The 24715-nt window shown below is 43.6% G+C and overlaps 1 protein-coding gene and 1 non-coding gene across 2 annotated transcripts in view; one reads left to right on the forward strand and one right to left on the reverse strand.

Moving 5' to 3' along the window:
• Window positions 1–435: 435 nt before the first annotated feature.
• On the reverse strand, window positions 436–517 carry Trnas-gcu. The gene has a single exon. It is a non-coding gene; the product is annotated as a tRNA-Ser (tRNA).
• A 16047-nt stretch (window positions 518–16564) lies between these two features.
• Window positions 16565–24715, forward strand: part of LOC106741979 (sodium-independent sulfate anion transporter-like) — a 12298-nt gene continuing 4147 nt past the window's right edge. Inside the window, exons 1-3 of the mRNA XM_014614482.1 lie at window positions 16565–16763; window positions 22890–23125; window positions 23832–24033. Of these exons, the coding sequence (XP_014469968.1) occupies window positions 16565–16763; window positions 22890–23125; window positions 23832–24033 (637 nt within the window). The remainder of the gene's footprint in view (window positions 16764–22889; window positions 23126–23831; window positions 24034–24715) is intronic.

Raw genomic sequence — 24715 nt, forward strand, 5'->3', positions numbered from 1 at the left:
TTTCGGAATTGCATATGAGAAATCTGAGATTTATCGCAACCACCATTTGATCGGCGGCGGAAGGGAAAACTTATTCATAGGTGAGACACGTTCTCGCGTGTTTCTTCCGGCAAAATGTATCGAACGAACGCGCACACCACCGTCGCGCGCTTCTCTCCGTGCGTGTTATTTCCCGCGATTTGCATAGAATGAGAAAACGCACGTGCACGTTTCACCACAAACTGACGTTTATCGGACACACGGGGAGGGAGGGGATTTAAATAACCGGGCATTTAAATACCCCCTCTCCTGCGCACACTTTACTCGAAACCGCTCGCGCTTTTTAATTATCGCGCGCGATCGATACCCCCTCCCGCCGATGTAGTAGTTTTAGCGCGCCGCGGCGGCATCAAGAGAGTAGGGCGGTCACTTTCGTGGAGCCGAACAAAAAGCGAACGACGAGGATGGGATTCGAACCCACGCGTGCAGAGCACATTGGATTAGCAGTCCAACGCCTTAACCACTCGGCCACCTCGTCCGATGGCAGGGCCGCCTCGCTCGACGAAGCAGCTCGTCCTGGGTCGTCCGCCATGTGCACCAAAGTGCTATTTGACAGCGCGCACATAGTGACTGCATGATCGCACCTTCATAAGCTGAACGTGTCCTGAAGGAAATGATCGTGATGGACCCTCGGACGAGTTTAAATGCAATTTGCTTTGATAAGAAAAGTCATGTAAATTAACCATCGATGCATATAATGTTGAAAAAATTAAGAAATTAAATTATCTGGTCTTGAAGGTTTAAAAAACCGATATAATTTTGAAAGCTTATCGTCTCAGGAATATCCCACAGAAATATTTCCTAAGCAAAGTAAAAATTAGAGTAAGATGTACAGGTAAGAATGACGCGGCGCACGGGTCGCTTAATCAACTTGGTAGTTCATATCAGATGCCTTACCCTCGATCTCTTTTGTCCTATAAATAATGAAATATAAAGATATGTAAGGTTTTTCCCGAAAGTTAGATAGAAAAGAATAACAATGAATCTTTAAATTCATTGATACGGATATCTGCCTTGAAATATCTCTATAGCCTTGAAATAGCTAATGATAAGTCTAACAGTGATTGTGAAAAATGTGACGAAATTTTCAACGTGTTTTTCTTGAAATCATATTTTCAAACATGGTGAGTACGGTTCCAAAAAAAATTACTAGTCTGATTATCTTACGATTTTATACTTGTATTCAACAAACATACCGTTATAGTTCGCAGCGCAATCAATAGCGTACATTGATTTTTCCATTTTTTGGAAGTGGTTAAATAAGGAAAAAGAATAAATAAAATTGGAACTTGGTATTCAAACTGCCGCCATGTTGAAAATATATATACAAACGAGAATTATAAGTCCGCTCATCAAGAAAATTGCGCAGTTTTTGTTTTTAGACTAACCACAAAACTTCCGGGTTGCTTATCGACTGATCATGCTGATGCAGGCTTCTTTGACGTCATTTTAAATTACCCATTGGCGAACAACATGAGGACCAACTTGCCAATTTATTTTTAACGCACTTTTAAAAAACATATTACTTTTCAATTACATCTCTGCATTTTTATTTGTAAAAAGAATTTCTGAATATAATCTTTGAATTTTAATGTTCCCTTAAACAACCTATATTTACGCTAAAACAGCGAAAACGGAAATTAAAAACATCCCTCGGTTGAATACGATAGTCACAATGACGTCAAAATGACGAGATAATGATCAAAAAGTGTATTTTAATCATTTTCTTATTTTTGACGTCATCCTGACATCATCGTGATTTTCTGTTTTGTCTGTCATCAGAGTAAAAATAGTGATTATATCACATTAGTAGAATTTAAATAGAATTTATTTTGCTATCTTAGCTTCGATTATGTTGTAAAATTAAAGGTTTAACACAGGACCAAAATTTCGACTCAGATATGTTTAATTGCAATTTTACCAATCGAAGGTGTCGAATGGGAATACAAATTTTCGAACGGGACACGCGCGTATACAGATTCACAAACAGCTCGGCGGGACGAAATGAATGGTGCGTGTCCAGCGATGCGAACTGCTTCGATTCGGCGTCTCATTTGGCGGAATCACCCTGCGCACACATGCTACTTCGTCACGGGACGACCTCGAACTTATGCAATCGTGCACGACGCGCGCGCGGTCGAGAGATTTGTTGGAATATTTGTGCGATCCAATTGTCTCGCCCCAGTGACCAGGAATAATCGGTACGATCGGGTCAATTCCGATCGCTCCAGGAGCGTCTCAAATCAATCGCGATACCTGTTGCTCCCGCTCGCTTAATCGCCCAACTCATTATTTTCGCTGCTTTTCTTCCCACTTTACGCACTCTCCCGAAGGGAAAACAATGCCAGACATATCACCACGCGAGTGTCATTTAGGCAACGATAAAAACCGAGTCGAATCGGTGAAGAGACACACGGCCCTCATCTGCCAATCGGAGGAGCTGAATTATCGCATCGTGTTGAATTCACGAATTCGCACGGCAGCTGAGAAAATACGCGCTCCGCGTCTTATCCATAACAATCTCCGCGAAGCCGACTATATTTAATATTAAATAAGCGTAGGAATCCCCTTTTCCGTCTGAAGAGATTTTCAGCGACGCGCAAGTTTCCCGGGATAAACCCGTCACATTGTCCGATGTTAATCGTCATAAACGCATTATGTTTAACGTCATCGTCAAGTTGCGCAGCGATTCGCCAAGTATAAGCCAAGTAAGGGGAAAAAAAGAGAGAAAACAAGAGGAACTGATCGTTGTACCAGGTACAGAGCGAGAATCGCACGGCTCCTATCCCGCTGACGATCCGCGGAGTACGCGGATGTGCTGAAAAAAGGCCGGGGAGGAGGTTATATAACCTCATCGGCAATTCAGGCGAAGTAGGAGACGGGTAGGAAAGCGTATTGGGAATTCGAGCGCGAACGGAAAAGCCAAAGAGGAATGCGTCGGCGGGACGACGGTGCTCCAAAGCGAGGAATGCGCGCCGCCGAGCGAGAACTGATCGGAGAGATTCGCGGCCACGCGATCCTGGGCATCGCGCCACGATGTCTAAGAGGTGTCGCGGCCGAGAAACTAAGAATTCCGGGCTTACGTGCCACTGTTGAGACGTGGTTTGCACGATGACGTCTTGCCGGGAACGCGCGAGCCCTACTTTGCAATGCCGAGATACACCTCGTCAAGGAAACCGTCGTCCCGGGGTGTTTTCGTTCGGCAAGGCCTTCATTAGTACTGTATACACGCAGGAACCGCCGTTTATCCCGTGACTGCCAGTTTTCCAGCTGGTTCACCTGAAACTCGACAAGAAGAGCGTCATGTGAGCGACGCTTTAGTAGCGGCCGTGGCGTTCGAAATGAAGTTCACGTCCCGGTTTGCTTTCTAATCAAGCATGAAACGGTATATTCGACGCCATCACTGCCGTCGTCTTCGTCGTATGAATTTTTCATTTTCGCGAGAAATGGCGTTCTTTTTCTTCCAACCAAGCCGTGTTGTAAGCGAAGTCAAACGAACCGACGCGGATATCGTCGGGATCGGGTGCGCGAAGTGGAAGTATTAAATTAAAATCGCAACGAGTGATCGCGCGGTTACAGGAGAAAAAGAACGGGGGAAAAATAAAGAGGAAGGGAAGAGGCGGGAAAATATTCCATCGCCCCCGCACAAAGAGGGATAATCGATGAACGAGCGAAATGGCACGCGATTAACGCGGTAACGTGATGCGATTCGTCTAACGCGATCAAGTTCCGTTATACGTACGTTCGCGATAACACCTCGCAACAGATTCGATTATTCGGTAGCTTGCTCGCACGCAAATTATACGCGGGAGAATCGACACGCATCTTTCTAATCTCGTGTTCTGACGCGTTAGCGCGGATTCCATCGGAGACCGCGATACTTCCCTGCCGTCTACGGGCGCCCTGACTAATTCGAACTCGCGCTTCCCTCCACGAGGGAGATATCGTGACCCTGTAATTGTCTTGGAAGTGCGAACGCAAACTGAGCTTCAACGGTGGAAATAGACAGAACGGGACTTACGATTAAGATAGAATACAAGACCAATATATGAGGAGCCAAGCACGAATGTTCTGACGTCATTTTAAATATTAATAATAATAATTTCATTAATCTTATTGTGGAAGGGTAAAATTGTCAGCCTTCCGCATGTCGATCCTTTGAATCTCACTAATTAATTTGTTATTAATTTAAATTGCCCGAAAAACTCTTACCCAATTTTGTAACTAAATCAGTACGCTATGAAATTACTTATTAAATTAATAACGAATATTACTGAGATAGAAAGGGTCGGTTCATACATGGAAAGCTGTCGTCTGTGTTCGTTTGTTTGGAAAAATTCGGTACGTTCGTATAATATTAGGTGCTTGTAAAATTTCGTATGATATCAAAACCATTTTTATTTATTAATGGCAATGAGATGACATGTAATATATTTTAATCAAAATATTGGCTGTTACTATCAATAACTTTTTGCCATCTTTCGGGCAATAGTTTGATCTCGTCGATAAAATGGCTCATAGCTCACTTTTGAGGTAATCCATTCATCGACTTATTTGCCTACTTCGCCAGCATTTCGAAACTGTATATCGGATAGACTGTGCTGCATCAATTTGAATAGATGAAAAGATGGGGGCAATGTCTGGAGAATACGCTAGGTGCAGCAGGATTTTCCAATATAACTCGAATAACGTCTCTTTCGTCTCTTTTCGCAACGGCAACATGCGGCCTAGCGTTGAAGCAAGTTGACTTCGCTTCGATTCATGACTATTTGAGGGTGTTTTTCTTTCAAGGCTTATTTCAAACGCGATAATTGTCGATTGTAGCGACGTCCTGTGATTGTCTGCTCCTGTAATAGCTCATAGTAAAGCACTCCTTGTTGGCTCCATCGGGGGAGAATTCCACACAGGAGAATCTTATCAGTAAAGTAGGATATGCCGCACGACTTAGCGTCAGAATCGTAGCGTTCCGGAAACGGATTGACGCAACCGTAATCGCCATCGTCTTAGAAGACATAAACGCTTTTCCCGATTCCTCCGTTTCTCGGAGATTAACGGACGGAAGAGATGATATCGTGGAATGCGGCATGTAAGGCTCTATGGTAATGAGATTTGTGCGCGCGCTCACGCCGTTTCGCCGGTGTTTCTATTGAAAATTAAGTGCTCGCTTACGCAACCACCCAGGGGAACTCGACGCGGCTCGAATACGTACTTCGTTTACGATCCAAGTATGACCGATTACTTCCCGGCCACGTCTCGCGATACTCGCAAATCGCGTCTCATTTGGGAACTCGGAGAAATCGGAGCTTAAATTGGAGCTTCGTCCGGACTTGGCGGGAAACCGAGCTCGAAGCGCCTCGGTGATTCGATAATACACAGTCAAATTGCACGTACGTAAGTTGTTACAGATCGTGTACACGAATCGCTCCCATCGTATTGTTTTCCAAGAACTCATAGTTTTCTTTCAGGAAAATTCGTAGCTATATGTGTAATGGAATCCATCAAAAATTAAAAATAAGCTTCGAGGAGGAGAACAAACGCCGGAGAAATCCGGTATGCTTCGGTTAACCGAAACGACTCTCGGGAGTAGACGTTGCGACAGAATTTTCGTAATCACAGAGAGGCGTGCAATATTAATGATCAGAAAATTCCGCCGACGGCTATTTCCTCCGACGTTTCCTCGACGAAGATAAATTCGAGTCCGAATTATTCGTCAGTGGTAGGAGACATCCTGTCTACATAGACTGCGGCTGCGATACGTAACTAAATTGGCTAAATATTGATTCGCCGGCTCCAGATTAATCTGGATCTATTAATCGTGTGTAAATAGAGAGATAAATATCGCGCTCACGTGCGCGCGCGCGGAACGCTTTATTGGGTTAGACTTACATTACGATAATTACATTCCGCTCGCGAATACACGTACGAGCGCGCGCGACCGTGCAGGCGTGTGCGCGCATGGTGACGTAAGAGAAACGGAAGCAATCGCGAGATAGCGAGCGGCCGCGGGCAATAAGAATCTCTGGTCACTGGAAGGAAGGCTGCGCTCCTTATCGCTAACGTTGCATGCCGAGCGCACCAAATTATGTAATGCCGCCGTTGGTAAACAGTGATTATCACTATGCCGGTGGAATTCTCAAAAATTCCTATATACTCCCGCTTGACGCCGATCGAATTTTGCGGAAATCACGGAGCGTTTAATTGCGTCATTATTGCGCGTGCGCAAGCGCGCGCGTGCAAATTGGCGAAATTAGATGCCTAGGTAAGGAAAAAAGTTTCATTGGGTCGAATAAAATTTCTTTGATTGAAGCAAGTTTGCCTTTCGAAACAAACAAATGAATGTTTGATTCAACAAACAGGATTGTTTGGTTGCGCCAAACGATAATTATCTTTACGCCAGATAATATATTTTTTTATATTTTCATTCAAACGACAGTTGTCACAAGCGATAAATTATTTGGGAAGAAGTAACATTAAGTTAAAAAAATATTTCAAAAATGTCTTTGTTTCGGTGGAATAATATTGAATATTTATTTACTTAGATACGGGAAATATATTGGTAAAATATGTTCGACAAATATAGTACTATCTATAAGATATTAAATAAAAATTATAAATTATGCTAAATATAAATTAATATATAATGAAATAAATATTTTCTTATTGAAAACGAAATATTTCTTTTAAATCATACTGTTTTATTCCATCAAACAACATGGTTTACTTTGATAAAACAATAACATTTTCATTCCAACAAAATGATATTTGATAAAAAATTACAGTGTTTTTATTAAACAATCCCAAGTGAAAAAAGTCGCGTGTACTAAATCCAACGAAATATTTTTCTCCGTGTATTAATTCACGAAACAGAAGAGTCTCGAGGCCGAGTCTCGAATTTGTTTCCGTTGATTTGTAATTCGCTACGGAATTACAAATCGCCGGCGGTGTGTGCGGGCGCTTCGCAAAAAAGAATACGCAGCCACTTTTGATTGCGGCGCTCTCTTTTCGAGTTTGATGAGAACGAAGAATGCGGAATAATATCGTCGCTTTGATATCCCGCTGAAATAATTATACGCCGCCGGAATTGGCTTACGAGTGAAATACGATTTTCGCTAAATTACGAGAAGCCCATAATCCGCGAAACGGTTTATTTGCGTTATCGCCCCGTGTATTTCCGCACGCCGCGAAAATCCGCGCGATCAACGCGATGTATTGCGAGATGATTTGCGGGAATTTTCTATTACGCAGCGATGGCGATCATTCCCGTAAAGCATGAACAGAACCACTATTAAAATGACGCAAAATTTGCGTTACAATTGCGTTACATAACAATTTGACTTTGTTAGTTGATTTCATCACGATCTCGCTCGGTGGCTCCGAGACACGTGATATCATAAATTCGCGGTTGTGGGCGTATCAAACAGCCGAGACGTCGCGCGTGGCGTGCGAGCAAAAACAGGGAGAAAAACGATGAAACGAAGAAAAAAAAATGCATACATACGCCTCAACCGCGCGCGCCGTCGTCCGCGTATATTACCGATCGATATCATATTTTCCACTCCTGCGGAACATACCGAACATTCTAACGAGCGACGTCTAGGACTCCGCCGCCACACTCCATCGCGGCCACTGATTACGCGCGTACAAAATGCGCGGAGTCACGAGTTCTCGGTATAATTACGCGCCATTCGTGCGATCCTTTTTCTCTTTTTTTATGTGCTTTATTTTAGCCGCGATCACCACGAGTCACATGTCGTCATCGCGTAAATGAAAAAGGGATTTGCGCGATCTACGAGCGCGGAGGCGCGCCGAATCGTTTCAGATCCGCCCGAGAAGGCGGCCCTCTCTCTCCATCTCTTTTTCCCGCTCGTCTCTGAATTTTTTCCTTTTTCCTTTCGGTCGGGTGACAGACGAGACGTTGTTTCCTCTTTTGCGCGTAATGTGCGAACGCGTAACGTCACGTGATCCCGACACGTCGTCATCGCGGTTTACAGACGACACGGCCGAGCGGATCGCGGGCCGTCATTTGCGAAGTCGCATTACGACGTTACGAGCGGCCGACATGATCGCGATACATTCGCGCAAATGTACTCGACGCTAATTACAGATCCGCCGGGAGATCTCCTATTGCGAGCGACCGACACCGCGTCTACCGTAGCGTGATCCGCCTCGGGACGTTTTTTTCGCTCGTTGCGTCCGCGATCCGCGGAATTCACAACGCGGTGTCACGGTGCCGACGAAGTCGTCGTTCCGCGTGCGGGGAGAATTAATTTATAACTAAAATAACCGATTTTTTCCCGTAAATTTTGTCGGTTTCTTTCGCGGAAGAATGAAAAAAACCGAGTTTTTCCGAACTACAGAAGTATCTCCAACTTTGATTACGCGTCATACTCCGCACGCAATGCGCAGCATTGCGGAGCCAATTAACTCGAGAATACTTGAACCGCTCGCGAGGATCGTCACATCTCCGGCGGAGATGCCCTCCGAGCGACTCGATATCTCACGAACTTTAATTCTATTCATTCGCACAATCGCTCATTACATCGTATAATATATCAACCTCCAGAGATTACATGCATTATTAACGCGTGTGATTAATCCACGCTCACGGAAGATCCACCAGCCGTTCACGTTGCTCGAGATCGAGAACGGGAGATAGAGGCGTCGGGGAAGGACTTCGCCGCGTGTACGAGTCGCTCTCGTCACGTGGGGAAACACGGACGCGACGGGAGGACATCTCGCGCGTGCACGAAGAGGATCTCGCTGGATCTGATCCTCGCTCGAACGTCCGAGAGAGCACGTGGCGGTCGGCCGCGGTGGCGGGGGGTGAATCGGGCAGGTGAGCGAGCGAGCGAACGTACACGCTTCTACCTGGGGAGAGTCGGTGACTCGCGCGCCCAAGCGACGCCTGCCCGCGCGACTCCGCCGCGAGTTGTTGCTTTTTCGGCGCGCGAGCATAACCGCAGTCGCGCGCGAGAGAGCGATTTGGCAGGTGAGCCGCGACACGCTCCAGACACTGCCTCAGTTTCGTCGGGATACCGCGCGGTTCCGCGACGTTCGTTCGCGCTGTGTGACATACCTGTTACCAGCCGGGTCCCCTCGTTATCGTCGTCGTCGTCCAGCTGCACCCGATCACGATGCACGCGGGACGTAGGGTCGAGCGCAGTCGCATGTGATCGCGGACGCTTCGAAGGGGTGAGTATCGATGCCGCGATGATCGAACGGGGAAGAGCGCGAATGAATTGATTAATTCTGCGGAGGAACCGACGCGAATGAAGAACTTGCGTCTCGAGGGATTTAATTTGAGGAGCGATACGACATTTGACGATTTCTATTTTGTTCTTTTCGTCAAACGCAAAGCGGAACGAGAGGAAGAGAGAGAGAGAGAGAGAGAGAGCGAAGAGCGGCGCAGTCGAGAGTATTTAAACGGTTCGTTTAACCGCTTTATGCGCACACATTAGACGCGCCCGTTCGGTTCGTTAGCTATTACAGAATCGCGCGGATTGAGATGAGATCGTCGTGTAATGAAAACGCGCCTTCGCTCGTCGCACTTGTCATCACGAAATCGGATGGCACACTTCTTCCCCGAGACAGAAAGAAATCGCTCGCTCGCCTGCGTTTTGCGCGTCATTATGCGGCGGCTCGTGGGAGAACGCCGATCGGCCGCGACGCGAACAACGCTGAAATCGCGCCAGAGAAAGCATCATCCGCCTCGATGTAGGATTATAGGCCTTCTTCTAATAAACTTTCGCACACATGAGACGCGCGACGACTGCGAACGAACGGACGGACGGACGAGTGGATTCAACGTGTACGCGCGGATGAATAAACCATGCGCGCCGGCATTCGTTAGACGCGCTCGCGAATTTCAGCGAGGTGCGACATTTCGATCCTCGCTTTTTAAGTTCGGCGAAAGGCGGGCGAAGGTGCCCGACACGGACGGCCGTCAAAGTGAGCGCGCTCGCGGATCAAGTGTCGAAGCGAACGAACAACGCGCGCGCGCGCGACGTGGTTACGCAGAAAGAGAAAGAAAAAGGGTCGTCGCGTTGCGTAAAATATTCGTCGAGATAGCTGGGTTCATGAATTCTCCCGGAAGAGAAGGAAAAGGGAGGACAAGCGAAGAAACGCGAAACGATTGCTCGAGTCGCGCGGAAAGTCGTGCGCACCTTTCTCCGCCGCTTTAATCTTTCCCGTCGCCGCGTTTGATCTTTCCTACGATTTTCTACGTTGGATCTTTCCGCTTAACTCCGCCGAAGAGGACAGAATGTGAGAAAAATCATTGAATTCCCCTGGAAATTTCGCAAACACGTCGTTGCACCGTCTGTCGGCGTCGGACTCCGCTGGCGCGCGGAGCCTTGACCAAAGGGGATTTTTTCAGTTACGGTGTCTGACGATATCAAAAGTAAAAACCGGCTGATAGACCTCCGATATACACTTCCTCGTGCTGCGATTGCGAGATTGCAAGAAAATTGTGCGCGATATTAACCTGACACTGCCGCTGCATGCTCGCCGATGGGATACATCCTTTGCTTTTTGTCAAACAAAGACATCCGGAAGGTCGTTAACGTCTTAAAAAGTAAACCACGCGAAGAATATTAGAAAAGAAAAGATACGGAACCCGGAAGAGATAATCTTAAAAGCCGTTCTGAATTTTTAACACCACTCATCGTGGTCTTGAAAAATCTTCTGACGATATCTCGTAGCTTGTCTTTCGAGAATCTACGAGATTTTTGCAGACTTTACGCGGCCGTGTCGCGCTACAACGACGGTGGTCGGAGATTATTCTAATCGCGTGAAACAATTTATCGTCACACAGACCGCGAAAACGATCGTCGCCTTCGGAGGAATGGAATACGTATTACGAGCGAGCGTAGATAAACGCTCCTTAGTAAGCTTTGAGTAATGAATAGTAACTTAAAATTAGTTATCGAAAGCCGCGCGTTGTGTGCTCGCGTACCAGCATGCAGCTGGCCGAAACACCTCGGGAAACATCGCTGCTTATATTTTATGGACGTTAGTCCGACGTCAGTGGATGTTTAACATTCGGCGGATAGCGTCGGTAAACGGCATTCCGAGCTAAAACTCGAAATTACGCTCGTCTGCCTACCGCAAAAGCACTCAAGGATTCCCAGCAAACTATTCATTTCCTCGACTAACGCGAGGCAGTGATTCATTGACGAACCATTTAAACGTGGACAGCTGTTCGCCGCAACATCCTTTCTATCGCGTGCGGTACGCTCTCGAACGGCGAATCGAAATTAATCGGTCGCGCGTCTCTCACTCTTCCCGTGACGCGTCTGTTTTCCTCGCGAAGAAGTTCATCGAGAATGCGCGCTTGTCTTTACGCACACGCCGCTCCGAGAGAAGAGAAATTATACGGCGGCATCCTCGCGGTAATCCGATTCGCCTGAAAATTTGGCCATTCACCTTCGATATTTCGAAGGAACTATGATCTAACTTTGCACACAGCTTCAACATCTTTGACATTTTAAAGCCATTGACGAACGAGACGTCGCTTAAAAAAAGAAAAATATGTTCGAATTAAACATATTCAAAAAAAGAAAAGATAATCTTCCTTAATATGTAACTATACTTGAATGTAAACAAAAAATGCTAAATATAATAATATTTACTTAATCCAAGTAAAAATTTGCTCAGAAATATTGGAGTAATTCTTTACTTGAATTTAACGCTATTTTCTTACAATGTACACAGAAAAAATCAGTTTTAACTGATAAAATCGGTTTTAACTTTTTTAGCAGATTTTAGACTTGCACCTAATTCAAGACTAAAAATCTTCTAAGAATATTAGAATGTTATAATATTTTTACTTATATATGAGAATATCTATCATTGATTTTAGTCCACTGTTTCTGCACTTATAATTTTTGAAATTTTGATTCAAGTTCTCTGAAAAATTGTCCATGTAGCTCTTAAATTCTCTTTTATTTAAAGAAGCAACATAAAGTTCATCATTATTTGCGTTTCGTGAAATATTGAAATTGAAATTACATTATTATCGCTAGAAGTGTCAAAATAATACACAAGTTAAGGGATAGATTACTTATTTTTAATCTGTCGGTTGTGAAAATAACGATAATTTTATTTATCACAGGCGACGATCGTTTTTTCCTAACGTTAGCGATCAATATACATCTATTTTTATACGTGATCCTTAATTCATCTTAGTTTTCACGCTCTCAATAATAACTGATGCGACATAATTGTATCTTGGTGTCTTGAATAGCAGCGTAATAAAATAGGAACGAGTTTATCTATAGATAACAACGTACCGAAATCACTCCGATACAACAAATTATCTGTTGGAGGAAGTATTGAAGACAATTAAGAGCCTGAGATTTCGTCGTGGTCGATGTAACAACGGTACAATAATATTTTCAGATCCGTCGCGGCAATACTTGGTTATTCCGTAAAACTTCCTTCATTATTCGATCAACTTTTGCGGTTTCCTTAATAATGCTGAAAAGTCTTTCTTCCTTGAAAAACTTTGCTTATAATTTCAAGCACACCTCGCGATAAGCTCAGTCGTGTTCACAACGACGTGGCTAATCATTATGTTGCGACGACTGGGAGTTTCGCAAATTCAAGGAACTGGGCAGCTACAACAAAATCCATGAATGCCAAATTCGCGTTGAGAGACTTGCGAAATTCCGTCCGAGGAAAAGAAAGTCCGAAGAGACATTCCTGAAGTGGAGCCATTGGATTTAAGATTGGAGAGAGAAATAACGAGTAAAACATTTATTATTTTGGAATCCAAAAATGTTACAATTAGTTCGATGATGCACTTATAGATGTTAGTCGTCGTTATCAAGAGATGGGAAATAACGTTATAATCAACTGAACAACAAGTATGAAAAACATTATTTGACTAAGCCGATCGCTAAAGATTAAACGAAACGATATTTGTTAGAGACATTGCGCGGGCGAAAGAAAAATAGGAATAAAGCGGAAATGTAATAAGGAGAAGAAAAAGAGCACGAACAACGGCGCAATATCCTGGACTCAAGACGTCAATCGAGATAATCGTATGCAAATCCGTCGGCTTGGAATTTAACAAGAACGAAAATATGCACATATTTGCGCGCACCTCACGAGAGACGCGGGATAAATATCAATAAATAAAACCGCGCAAAAATCGGTAAATAAAACCGCAGTGTTGGGAAACATTGAAGAGTGGTGGGACTGAAACCCGATTTTGATACTATATCGATACATTTATATCTGAAATTGATACTTTTGTATGAATTTGTTCTGTGATATATTCACGAACAACTTGAGATGCATTGAAACATGCGATTGTCGTATCAATATATATCAATTATATATTAAGTTTAATATCTGCTTAATTATAACTCACAACTTATCAGAAATAAAATTGATACAAAAATGATTATAGTCAAGGTTAATAACGATGAAAAACGATTATTAAGGATTAAATCACATTTGTTGTGACGGATCTTTTTGGCATTTTTACATTAATTTTTATCATAATATTTTCGTGAAGGCTAGAAGATCAGCGTACGATTGACATCGAGACCGTGTTGCAAAGCGTGTAACAGTAGACTGTTTTGTTGATGTTTCTATGACTACTTAATAATTGTATTAAATCGATACTATATGAAATGTTGACAAATTTATCTTTCTACCAATGATAACTACTAATGACTCATTTCGATGCCAGACTGATAACATAACACGATGACAACAGCTAACATAACACGATGCTTGGGAATTAATACATATTGATATTAATCAGTACGCGTCAGTCCTATCATTGCCGAGCGGCCAAAAATCCCTCTTATGCAGATGCGAAATTGTATCGTCACGAAAAACATATTCAGCGAATGTATTTTGCGAGGCCGGCGGCATTGTCGAAAAACCGGATTTTTGGCGCCAGCTGAAACATATTTCGCGAGAAAAACTTACTCTGCGAAGGTTACGCTTCTGTATTGCGTCTCTTTTTCGGCAAATTGATTCAATCGTCGAATCTTTGGCGACAGCTCTTTTTTTCGGCGAGCCATTCGGTGATTCCCGGTCGGTGTCGCGCGTCGCATTCCTCGAGCGTTGAAACGCAAACGGAAAAATCGACGAGAATTCGATTTACATTCTTTGAAAAAAAAAATTATGCTTATTTTTACCCGACTGTTGAGTTACCCACTCATTATAACGCGCTCACGATATCACTTTGCATAATGTCGTAATATCCGACACGGTGGGCGTGCAGCAGAAAGTGAGAGAGGGAGAGGGGGGAGGAAGGAGGGATAGAACGCGACACTTGTTCGATACATGGAAGGCACGGCTAATCGGACTATTTCTCAATACGAAATTTATTACGTAAGCATCCCGCCGGGAAAATCGTACTCCGCGCGCCGGTAAGGAGCGCGAGATTCCGCGAGGGAGGGGGAGTGTGTGTCGGTCTTTTCGTAGCGCGAAATCGCGCTGCGAACGGTATCGGGCACGGGCACTGTCGCGTAACCGCGAATGATTTCCCCACGCGAACGATTTCATCTTTTCACGTCGACTTGTTATTGTGACATCGAACGCTGGCTTCCGGTATCCGCCGCGCTTCCGCCTCGTAACGAATCGTCCGACGCTCGCGAGTAAGCGGCTGCGCTTTGACTCCGTTTCTCTCGCGAATTCAGCTTCGACGGGTGGAATCGCGAATTTAATCGGAATCCCCCGCGAGCGGGCGATTCCGGTCGCGCTTTTATTGTAGTTCCGTTTGGTGAAACGCGGGCCGATTCCGCGCGCCAAGTTCCCTCCGTAACAGCGTAAAGTCGCACGTGGAAATCGACCGGTAATTTCGATAATGACAACTTCGTACTGTGTTATCGCATATGCGGTCGTAAATTTTTTTTTTTTTCTTTACAAACGCGATGTATACGTTGCGCGTGCTCGCGGATTACTCGCGCAATGAGCACGAAGGTGAGCACGGCGCGATAAAATAATTTCGCGACGAATAATCCGCTCGTTGTCCAATCACGAGGTCTGTTTGCAAAGTGCACGATTATCTAGTCGGATAATTACCGAAGAAATTCTGTAACTATTGAAACGGCTGTTTGCCGCATTCGCGCGTCTAAAGGGAAGCATTTCGCGACGCCTTCTCTCTTTCCGCTTCTCCCACGCCACGTATGAAGCGCGCTTCATTCGCCCGTCATCTCAGTGTCGATAAACATGCAAACGAGTCGGGATAATTGTTTGGTAGAATTTGTGCGAACGTGTCTCAAATAGCATTTCACGTGAGCGCGCGATGTCCTTTTTAACAAATTCCCGCTTGATCTGCGCCGCACGTACCCACGGACGCACGTACTCGCCATTAGAGCGAAATCCGCTCTTTTATAAGAGTTTTCACAAAGCTAATTGCGAAATTCCGTCAATTATGCCTCCGCGCTCGCCGTTCGGCATCGACACGTTTTTGCCATTCGTCTGAGAAATCTCGACGGACAATTGCGACCGGCGACGCACACGCGCCGCGATGCATGGTTTTATCTCATAAAGAAACGAAGGGAAGAGAAAGAGAGAGAGAGAGAGAGAGAGAGAGAGCGAGAGAGGAGGGGGGAGAAGCTTAACAGAGAAGAGAAAGAGAAAAAGAACGCGGTGGGGAGCGGCGGCGTGGACATTTTTTGATCGGATATTCGCGCAATTACGATTTTCAACAAGAAACGCCGCCCGTCGCGACGATTTCGTAATTACTTCGTCGCGTTATCAAGAGAAACGATTAAACTCTTATAAAACTCTTTGGCTTTCACCGTGTCGCATCGCGAAATGATTATATCCTGAGTCGTGAAAAGTTCGCCGGCGGACGCAAAGCACGACGGGGCCCAGGTGTAATTAAACGCGAGTACATAGTCGATTAATTAACTTAATTAAATCGCACAGACGCTCAAAATTTCTCCCGCTGCAAGAGGGTCGCGTTCCGCAAGAACGACGAAAGTCTGCTTAGATAGCGCCGATAGGCGACTAGGAAGACGTTCGTTCGGGGGAGCAGTCTGAGCGAGCGAGGGGATGTCGGATGTGCGAAAGATTGATCGATCGCCGTAATAATTAGCGACGTAGGAGCGCGCGTAGCCTGAGATGAAATCTTTAATTCTGTATTAAGTCTTCGAGTGGGGAAGACGGAAATAAGTTCCCGCTTGTAGTATCAAAAGAGCACAATAAAAGATCTTTGAACACTTAATTTAGAATTAAATTAGATTTAAAGTAAGAACTGAAATTTCGACTCGGATGATAACACGCGAGTGAAAATTTGCGTCTCGCGTAAGTTCGCACGTAAAACAATATAAAACGACCAATTGTTGCCGCTAATTATTCTTATCGCTATCTCAGGGTCGCCACGCGAACCTGCTCGACGACGATGGAGTCCACCTGACGGGGAGACACATCCGCTTCACATCGGCATCGCGCATCGTTGTCGAAAGCATCGAGGACGTCGCACCGATTTCGCTCCCTTCCGGTGCGTCGTCGCCCCCATCTCCGTGTCGATTCGCCGTGAATGCCGCCAGCCATCATGTCCAGGTACAACGTCAACGAGGAGTACGACCTGGAGAATCGCAGGGAGGTCACGCTGACCGGTTTCAGCAGCAACGTGCTCGACGACGTGCTGCGGAGCAGCAACAACAACGAACCAGCGTTGAACGGCAATTCGGCCGGCGTAATCGTCGGCGCGCACGCCATCACCAAAGACGCGAAGGTCGTTAACCTCGAGGGTGAGTTTTATCGCCGGCGACGTTAATTAATCGTGTATCGTGCATTATGCGCCTTTCGATTGGCGCGCTATTGAATTTTGCATCCTCGCGCCGCACTCGGTGTGCAATCGTGTTTCTTCGCTCTCATACATCTATTGATATATATATATCATCTATTTTTATATTTACATATTTTTGTTTATGTATGAGAATATGAAACAGATATTCTTAAATTAATACTCTTTTTTTTTCGTATACCAACAACTGACCAGTATGGGACATTTTATAAGAAACTGAGCATTCGTACTTTAAATTTAAACAAAAACACGGGAAAATATTTATATTCAACCCAAAAACCTATTCGCCGTCTGAATTTGCAATATTTCATCCAGTCGCCATTAATTTCTTAATTTCATTTTTGTGAAATCCTGGAGATCTGTCGAAATCCTACCAATCATCATACATGCAATTAATCGTGGAATGACCGATACGTTACTGTGAATCCAATAATTTAATAATAATACTGCGAGATTTAACGTCCGATATTTGGATGTTGGCGTAATCAGAAGGAGGCGACAATTTTTAGTCAGTGGGAAAAATCCATTTTGAAAACGGGTCTTGATAGATAAAAATATATGATTTAGTAGCGAAAGAGCGAAGTTATTTTCACGGTGGTGCGCCGATTAGACATTAATTGAATTTTCCATCACACACACGATACTTCTGCACGCTGCCTCTCGAAATGCATCGCACGACCGTGATCGTACATTTTTCGCGTAACGGTTTGTTTTTCGAAAAAGCTAACTGCGAAAGCTCATTGACGATGCGATCATGCGAAATTCTGCCGGCGAACAATGCGCGTGAAAGTGGATGGGAAAATAATCGGTGTGTGTGTGTGTGTGTGAGCGCGGGTGCGCGCGCGTGTCATGTTAGTGTGATTCAACGCGCGACACCGTGTCGTGGGCGGCGGGGAACGGCGGAGACCCCGGCAAAAATTGGCAAAAATAATCGCTGCACCGTACACCGACCTTCACTTTCACGGTTGAACAGTCGTTTTTAGCGTTTTATAAATTCTCAATCGGAAAAATTGTTTCAAGGCACGTCGCCCGCTATCGCAGCCAGCTTGCTCGCGCATACGTGTTTATATATAATACGAGAGAACGCGCACATATTATACATATTATTCACGCGCGCTTCGGTGACGCGGCGCTTTTTGTCGGTCGCAATAATTCTCATTTTCCGATAAATACGACATTCCGCCGCGAGAAACGCACGCACGCATGCACGTTTTTGCGCAGGCACGTCCGGAAAATAATAATAACCGCTCGCACGCGCGAGGGCGATTTTTCTCGCGACGCGGAAATCGAGAGCGCAGCTGCGACAACAATCGTCCGCGCGAGGAAAAAAGTGGCGAGATCGAAATACACGCGGTTGATTGATTTATAACACAACGGGCAGGTTGACGGGCGAAGACGGTAAGGCGTTGCACCGTAAGAAAACATCGCGTTGTTTGAGGGATCCGCCGAAGCGTGCTACCGTTCGCGCGTCGGCGCTTTTGTACTTTCCCACTGTCGGTGAGTTGATTGATATATCGTGTGAGTGAGTGAGAAAAAGAGAAGAGAAACGACAAATATTTCGAGGCATAATAACCGGCTCGCAAAAAATATTGCCAATTAACATTCTCGTCCTGGGATGGCGCAACAATCAGCGTCGTTACGTCAGCTCTTTTCAGAGTAGCCCGATTAACACACACTGAAACGCGGCAGTCGCCTCGGCCGCGAGAGTAGTAACGAGTCGCTCTAAATAAACCATTATCTCCGGCTCGACATATTCTCTCAGAATGTCTACATCGATAGATCACTTTCGATCGCGCTATCGTCTGCTTTCATCGTCAACAAACACCTCGTCATCGCACGAACTGCATCGCATATCGTGGATCTAAAGTGAGGAAAATCTATGATGTTACTTTATTAATGAACGGGTGTGAAGTCGCGAAATGCTGAGCTGTGTACAATGAGAAAAAAACTTAAAAATTTATTTGTCAAATATAAGGTTGTTTATCTCAAAGAAATAAACGTTTATCTAAATAAAATTTCATTCCTAGCAAATAAACCAGTTAATAAGAAAACTTAAGTATAAAAATATACCTAAGATACATGTTTAAGATACGTGTTTATATGAACATTTTTACTTGAAATAAACCAAAGAATCGCCTCCTCGAGTATGGCTGAGTACTTAAAGAATATCCTGTATATTGTTATAGATTATATTCTCCTGATGACCCTTTTACGCAATTGCTAAGTCAATTGTTAAGCAATTTTTGACTTTAATATCATGTTGCGAAAAATAATTACAAATTTCATATGAAACAGCTCTTGCTTGGTTGAACCAGAGAAAGAAAAAATAACGAGCCTTTGAGAATTAAAATACGGGTATTTTAGTGCGTTTTAAACATTGACGTTATCAATATTAATACTATCGCCGGAGGATAAAGCTTGGACGTGTATTAATGCACGCACGAATAAAAATATTCTAGGACGGGTTAATGCGGAATTATATTATTTGACATACATAGGATTCATAGGATTCATAGGATATATAGGATTCGCTTGACGTGGAAAGTTGATTCTCTGCGTACGTGGCCTGGAGAATAATCCGGTGCATTAATACACGTCCAAGCATTATCCTCCTGCACAATTATATTAATATTGATAATATCAATATTTCTCTTCCGCGTGTAAGAAAGAAATTAGCAATCTCCAGGAGGGAAGAAAACTCGTGCTCTTTTTTTCTTTATCTTCGGCAAGAAGAATTGCAGGCCGACAGTGTGATTTGTAGCTTCGTGAATTATAGCCCGATTAGCATTAATACCGTGTAAAATCCGTGCGCGGCCGGAAGTTTCGCGGATACTTGAAACTTTAATTAGCGGACTTAGCGCGCCGAGCTAGTCGCCTTTCGCAGTTTCGATTATCGGATTATCGGCGACGGTAGACGCCGCGCGAAATCTGCGCGAAGAGATAATGAGATGCGACGGCGCGACGCCCGGGCTGGCTTTAGCGTTGAATATACGTCGGATGGATGCGCGCGTGTATCGGCGACTCGCCTGTTGCGAGCTAAGCGTTAATTAATTACCGCCCGACGGTGTAATGCGCCGCTACATTTGTGGACTATTCGCGGTTGATTAGATTTCATTACCTTCCCGTCGAGTGAGACAGCACTTTATTTTATTACACCACGCGCGCACGCACGCGGATGGCTTCGCCACGGTGGTGGTAGTGCACTAATGAACATTACGACGCGCGCTTCGCGCAAACTGCCGAGTGCGGTCGCATGATAAGAAGTTGTAAAAAGAAAGGAAAACAACGCGCGCGTGCGCGCATACACGCATACACAAACGCATACTTCGTTCCGCGCCGGAAGTATGGCATCCGCGAAAATCGACGTCTCGTCTCATCCCAACGTGCGTCCAGGTGAGAGATAATGCACGCGCATCCTTGAACTTCGCGTGATCGCCTCCAAGAGACGCGACGCGAATTTATGCGGGCTTGTGTTGCGTCTTCCCGATTGAGATCGCGTTAATTGCGTTCGCTCCCGGCTTCCGTGTGATTCGATTGTGATTAATAACGAAATAGTAGAGAAGGAGAGAAAGAGAAAGAGAGAGAGAGCGAAATGTTTATTTCAATCCTAGGGCATGCTTTCTAAAGACTAATAAGTATTTGCATAAGTTGGAAAGCAAAATAACGTACAATAGTGAACAGTGAATAAAGGAAAGAAAAAGAGGAGTAAATGAGATTGAGGTGAAAATAGAGCACCGAAGGTGAAAAGAAAAATGGGAAATTACTTAAATTTCTTGAAATTACAGTTAAATTACAATTAATTAATTGCTTTCGCTCCAACATCCGCATTATTCTACCGTGATTAATAACGGGATGGTGTTAAAAGCGAAAGGAAGAGAGAGAGAGAGAGAGAGAGAGAGAAATGCGTTATTTATTAAACTCTTTGAGTTGAGAAGGATCCTCTAAAGCGCATATAGATCCCATATTTATTAAACTCTTTGAACTGAGAAGGATCCTCTAAAGCGCATATAGATCCCCTAAAGGCAGTACAGAGAAGTAATACAGTTGATGGCTATAGCAGAAAAGGCAGAAATTATATCAGTGTATAATCATATAATTATATTAGTGTATAATATCAGTGAAAGGATAGCAAGACACGCCAGTGAGACCGGCAGATTCGAGATGCGCATATAAGTGTCAGACGAGAACACTCACTAAGGAACCACTCGGAAGAAGGTATTCATAGAAGCGCCTTCTGAAGGAAGCGAGGCTAAAGGAACGCTGAATGTCAACAAGCAGTTTATTCCATAAGACAGCCGCTCTCGTTCCAAAAGCACGCTTACATAATTCTGTGCGACATTGAGGAATATTCATCGGATCGCATAAGTTCACTAGACGCAGCTCTGGTACATGTACCGGAGATGTCCGATCGAAATTTAAACTCCTGGTATAGTAAACTGACGCGCTACGTATTTATTAAGCTGTCAAGGAAGCATCCGACTAAGTAGTCTCCTCAAATCGACTTTTAGCCATACGGATCTTTCATAATACATAATGCAATGTACTCGTCTTTGCGAACATAAAGAGCAAATCTAAGGCAGACGTTAATTACCTTACAGAAGCAAGTCGTGATTTCAGATGACATATCAATGAATGCTGTGCAACAGTAATGAATGGAGACATATAAGAGAAGTAATTAGCTTGAATTTAAATGAGTCTATTAGTAGACTCTTGCATATTTTAAGCATGATGCAATCATAGAAATCTTCTTTGTAAGGTGTGTCTAGTGACACGTATATTCTAAGAAAGGTTATTAGCAAACGTGACACCTAAATATTTAAGAGAGAGAGAGAGAGAGAGAGAGGATGAGGGCGTGTAAGATGTCAGAAAATGTCACCTCGTGTTTTCTTTTCTCCCTCTGTGTCTGAAGCGTGTCAAGCTGTCCACGGTAAAACTCGAAAAAGTAAAGGGTGATATGTCGCTCGCGCGCATTACGTGTCGCTCTCTCGTTACAATATCGATTTTCCCGCCGTTATCTCGCATCTCGCACGATATTTTCCAAAGCCCGCTATTTGAAAAGCTCCCCCGTCACTTGGCACACCGCGAACCGCCGCCCCTGTTCGACAACACGTGTCTGTGGCATCGAATGACAATTCGCCTTGGCATCTTTGTGCACTCAACTCGGGCTCCTCTCCCTTTTACCGCGGAGACTGAGAACACGAAAGATCGAGCGAAGAGAAAAGAACGCGGAAAAATAAAAAATAAATTACGTCACTATCACAACCGCGTCGTTAACGCGTCGACGGGGGACGCATAAAACGTGACGCGCGCGGAACGACCGTTATTACCTTTCATAAACGAACCGGCTACCTTGTAACGCGTGACGTCTCTTAATTTGTATATAAACGACTCGCACGTGTAAACGTCGAGTCCGCATACGTAAATATCACGTATCGCCGCCGGTTAAAGGTGACAGGTGATCCAGATAAATTTCATCTGGAATAATGGAGAGAAAACAATTAAGCGTCGTCAATAAATTATCGTGTTTCTCAAACGGACACGAGCACGCTCGAGATCAATGCGAACGCTAACTCCGTCTGTGTTCTTCGAATCTTCTTGCGAAGAAGATAACCGGAAAACATCAATCAACAGCTATAATTTCCCATTCAACAATATAAATGCAATATAACGCGTATTTTTGTATATAATGTGTAACAGTTACATTGTTGAGTACATTGAAAAAAAAATTGCTATGTTCAAGTAAATATTTACTAACTATTTACTGATTTATTTTATTTGGATTAAGTAAATATCATTTAAATGTAGCACACTGGAAGAAAAAAGTGCTAAAAAAATAAATAAAATAAATTACTACAGTACTCCTTAGTAAATATTTACTCGAACATAGCAACTTTTTTTTTTCAATGTAGGAAAATTATAATATCGATGTTGTGTTATTATTAATTGATATTTGCTAGGTATCGTCGTCGCGAAAATTTGCTTACGATATATCCCGAGACCCATATTATCGTTCCCGGATATTTATTTTTGTAATATCAATATCAATGTTTTTTTTTAATGTTCCTTTCAGTGCCAGAAAACACCAGTAAGAATATCTTGTGTTCATCCGGAAGAAGCTGGCTCTATCGGCGAATCAAGAGCTCCTTCAGGAGGAAGCTGCTGTTCAAGAGGATACCGATTCTGGCGTGGTTGCCGCATTATCAGAAGGAGTACGTGGTGAGCGATCTCGTGGCCGGTATCACCGTGGGACTCACCGTCATACCGCAGGCCATAGCGTATGCTAACGTCGCGGGAATACCGTTACAAGTAAGCCCGTCAAAAGGTCCGTTCTCCTTCCGTGGTCTATATGTTATCAACCTTGACTGTAAACACTATTCACCGATCATGAATAAACATTTTCGAAACCGGTGCCTGGCACGAGAATTAGCCGGCTCTTTTTCTACGTCTTGGTCGCGTCTCCGTCTCTCCTTCCTAAGGAGAACGCGTCACGATACGTAATTTCGAGGTCAAGGTGTATAATGACCCGATGGATATTCATTCGAGGCTCTGTCGCTCGGTGTACACGAGAAACATTGAACTGACGATGTAACATAGAATAATGGGGGACTCTGTCCACATGCTAAAATGTTCACATATTTTGTGCGAAGTTTGAAAACGTATGCGAAAATTGGGAGGTGAGAAATTTTTCCTAAAAGAAAATTCCGATGTGATTTACAATTCCGCGCGTAATTTTGGAAAATTGATAGGTAGCCGCGTATAATTGTGGAAAATTCATAGAATTCTTCAAGTTCTGCGAGATTTAAAAAACTTGAACGGGTTTTTGTATCTATATTCTCAAAATTCTACGAGATTTAAAAGATTTTACAGATTTTTATATTTATGAAATTTGCAGAATTTTTTAAATTTGCATCTGCGCGATAATATATTACATTGTGGGATATATTACATAGACAATATACTAGAGAGAGACATTAGATATTAGGAGAAAAAAATATATCGTTTTGATTTGTAGTATGGGCTCTACTCGTCTTTCATGGCGTGTTTCGTGTACACGATTTTCGGCTCCTGCAAGGATGTACCCGTAGGTCCGACCGCAATCGCCGCGATCATGACGAGGGAGACTCTACAGAGAGCGAATTTAGGACCCGATTTCGCAGTTTTGTTGACCTTCATCTCAGGCTGTGTTTCTTTGCTGATGGGCATCTTGCAATTAGGTAACATCGCCTATTAATGCTATTCCCCAGATAGCACAAAATATTCTATGAATATTCTTATGAAATACGAATGTCCTTAATTCCAGATTATTCAAATCGGATATTCTATGAATATACGTAGAACATTGTAGACAGAGAAAGAGATATTCTTAATAAAAAAAGAACGTTCTTCGAACACTCGTAGTTTATTTACTGCGCATGTGCAATGCATTGATGTAGATAAGAAGAAGGTAGATAATTCTGTATATAAGTACGCACTATAACTAATTAAAAACTGAGATCTGCGCGTACACGTGTGAGACTGCTTTCGCATGTCTTTTAATTCCAGGATCTTCCCACATAGATCTGCCTGCAACATTCGATAAAATATTCTATGCATATTCGTGGGATATTTATAGTAATGTCATTCGAATATACTATCCAATAAACACTAATTAACAGTAACATTACACTAATTACAATATAATTTCTCACTTAACAATGTAAGTATAATATAACATGCGTTGTATATAACAGTTATATTATTGAGTAAGAAATTATAACATCAATGCAATGTTACTGTTAGTTGGTGTTTATCGAGTGAGAACATACTATGAATATATGTAACAGTGTTTTCAGCATATTCTATGAAACAAATATTCGTAACGAATATATTCATAGAACATTTATATATATATATATA

Source organism: Dinoponera quadriceps, unplaced genomic scaffold (assembly GCF_001313825.1).
Source record: "Dinoponera quadriceps isolate SergipeBrazil2010 unplaced genomic scaffold, ASM131382v1 scaffold696, whole genome shotgun sequence".
NCBI classification, from domain to species: Eukaryota; Metazoa; Arthropoda; class Insecta; order Hymenoptera; family Formicidae; genus Dinoponera; species Dinoponera quadriceps.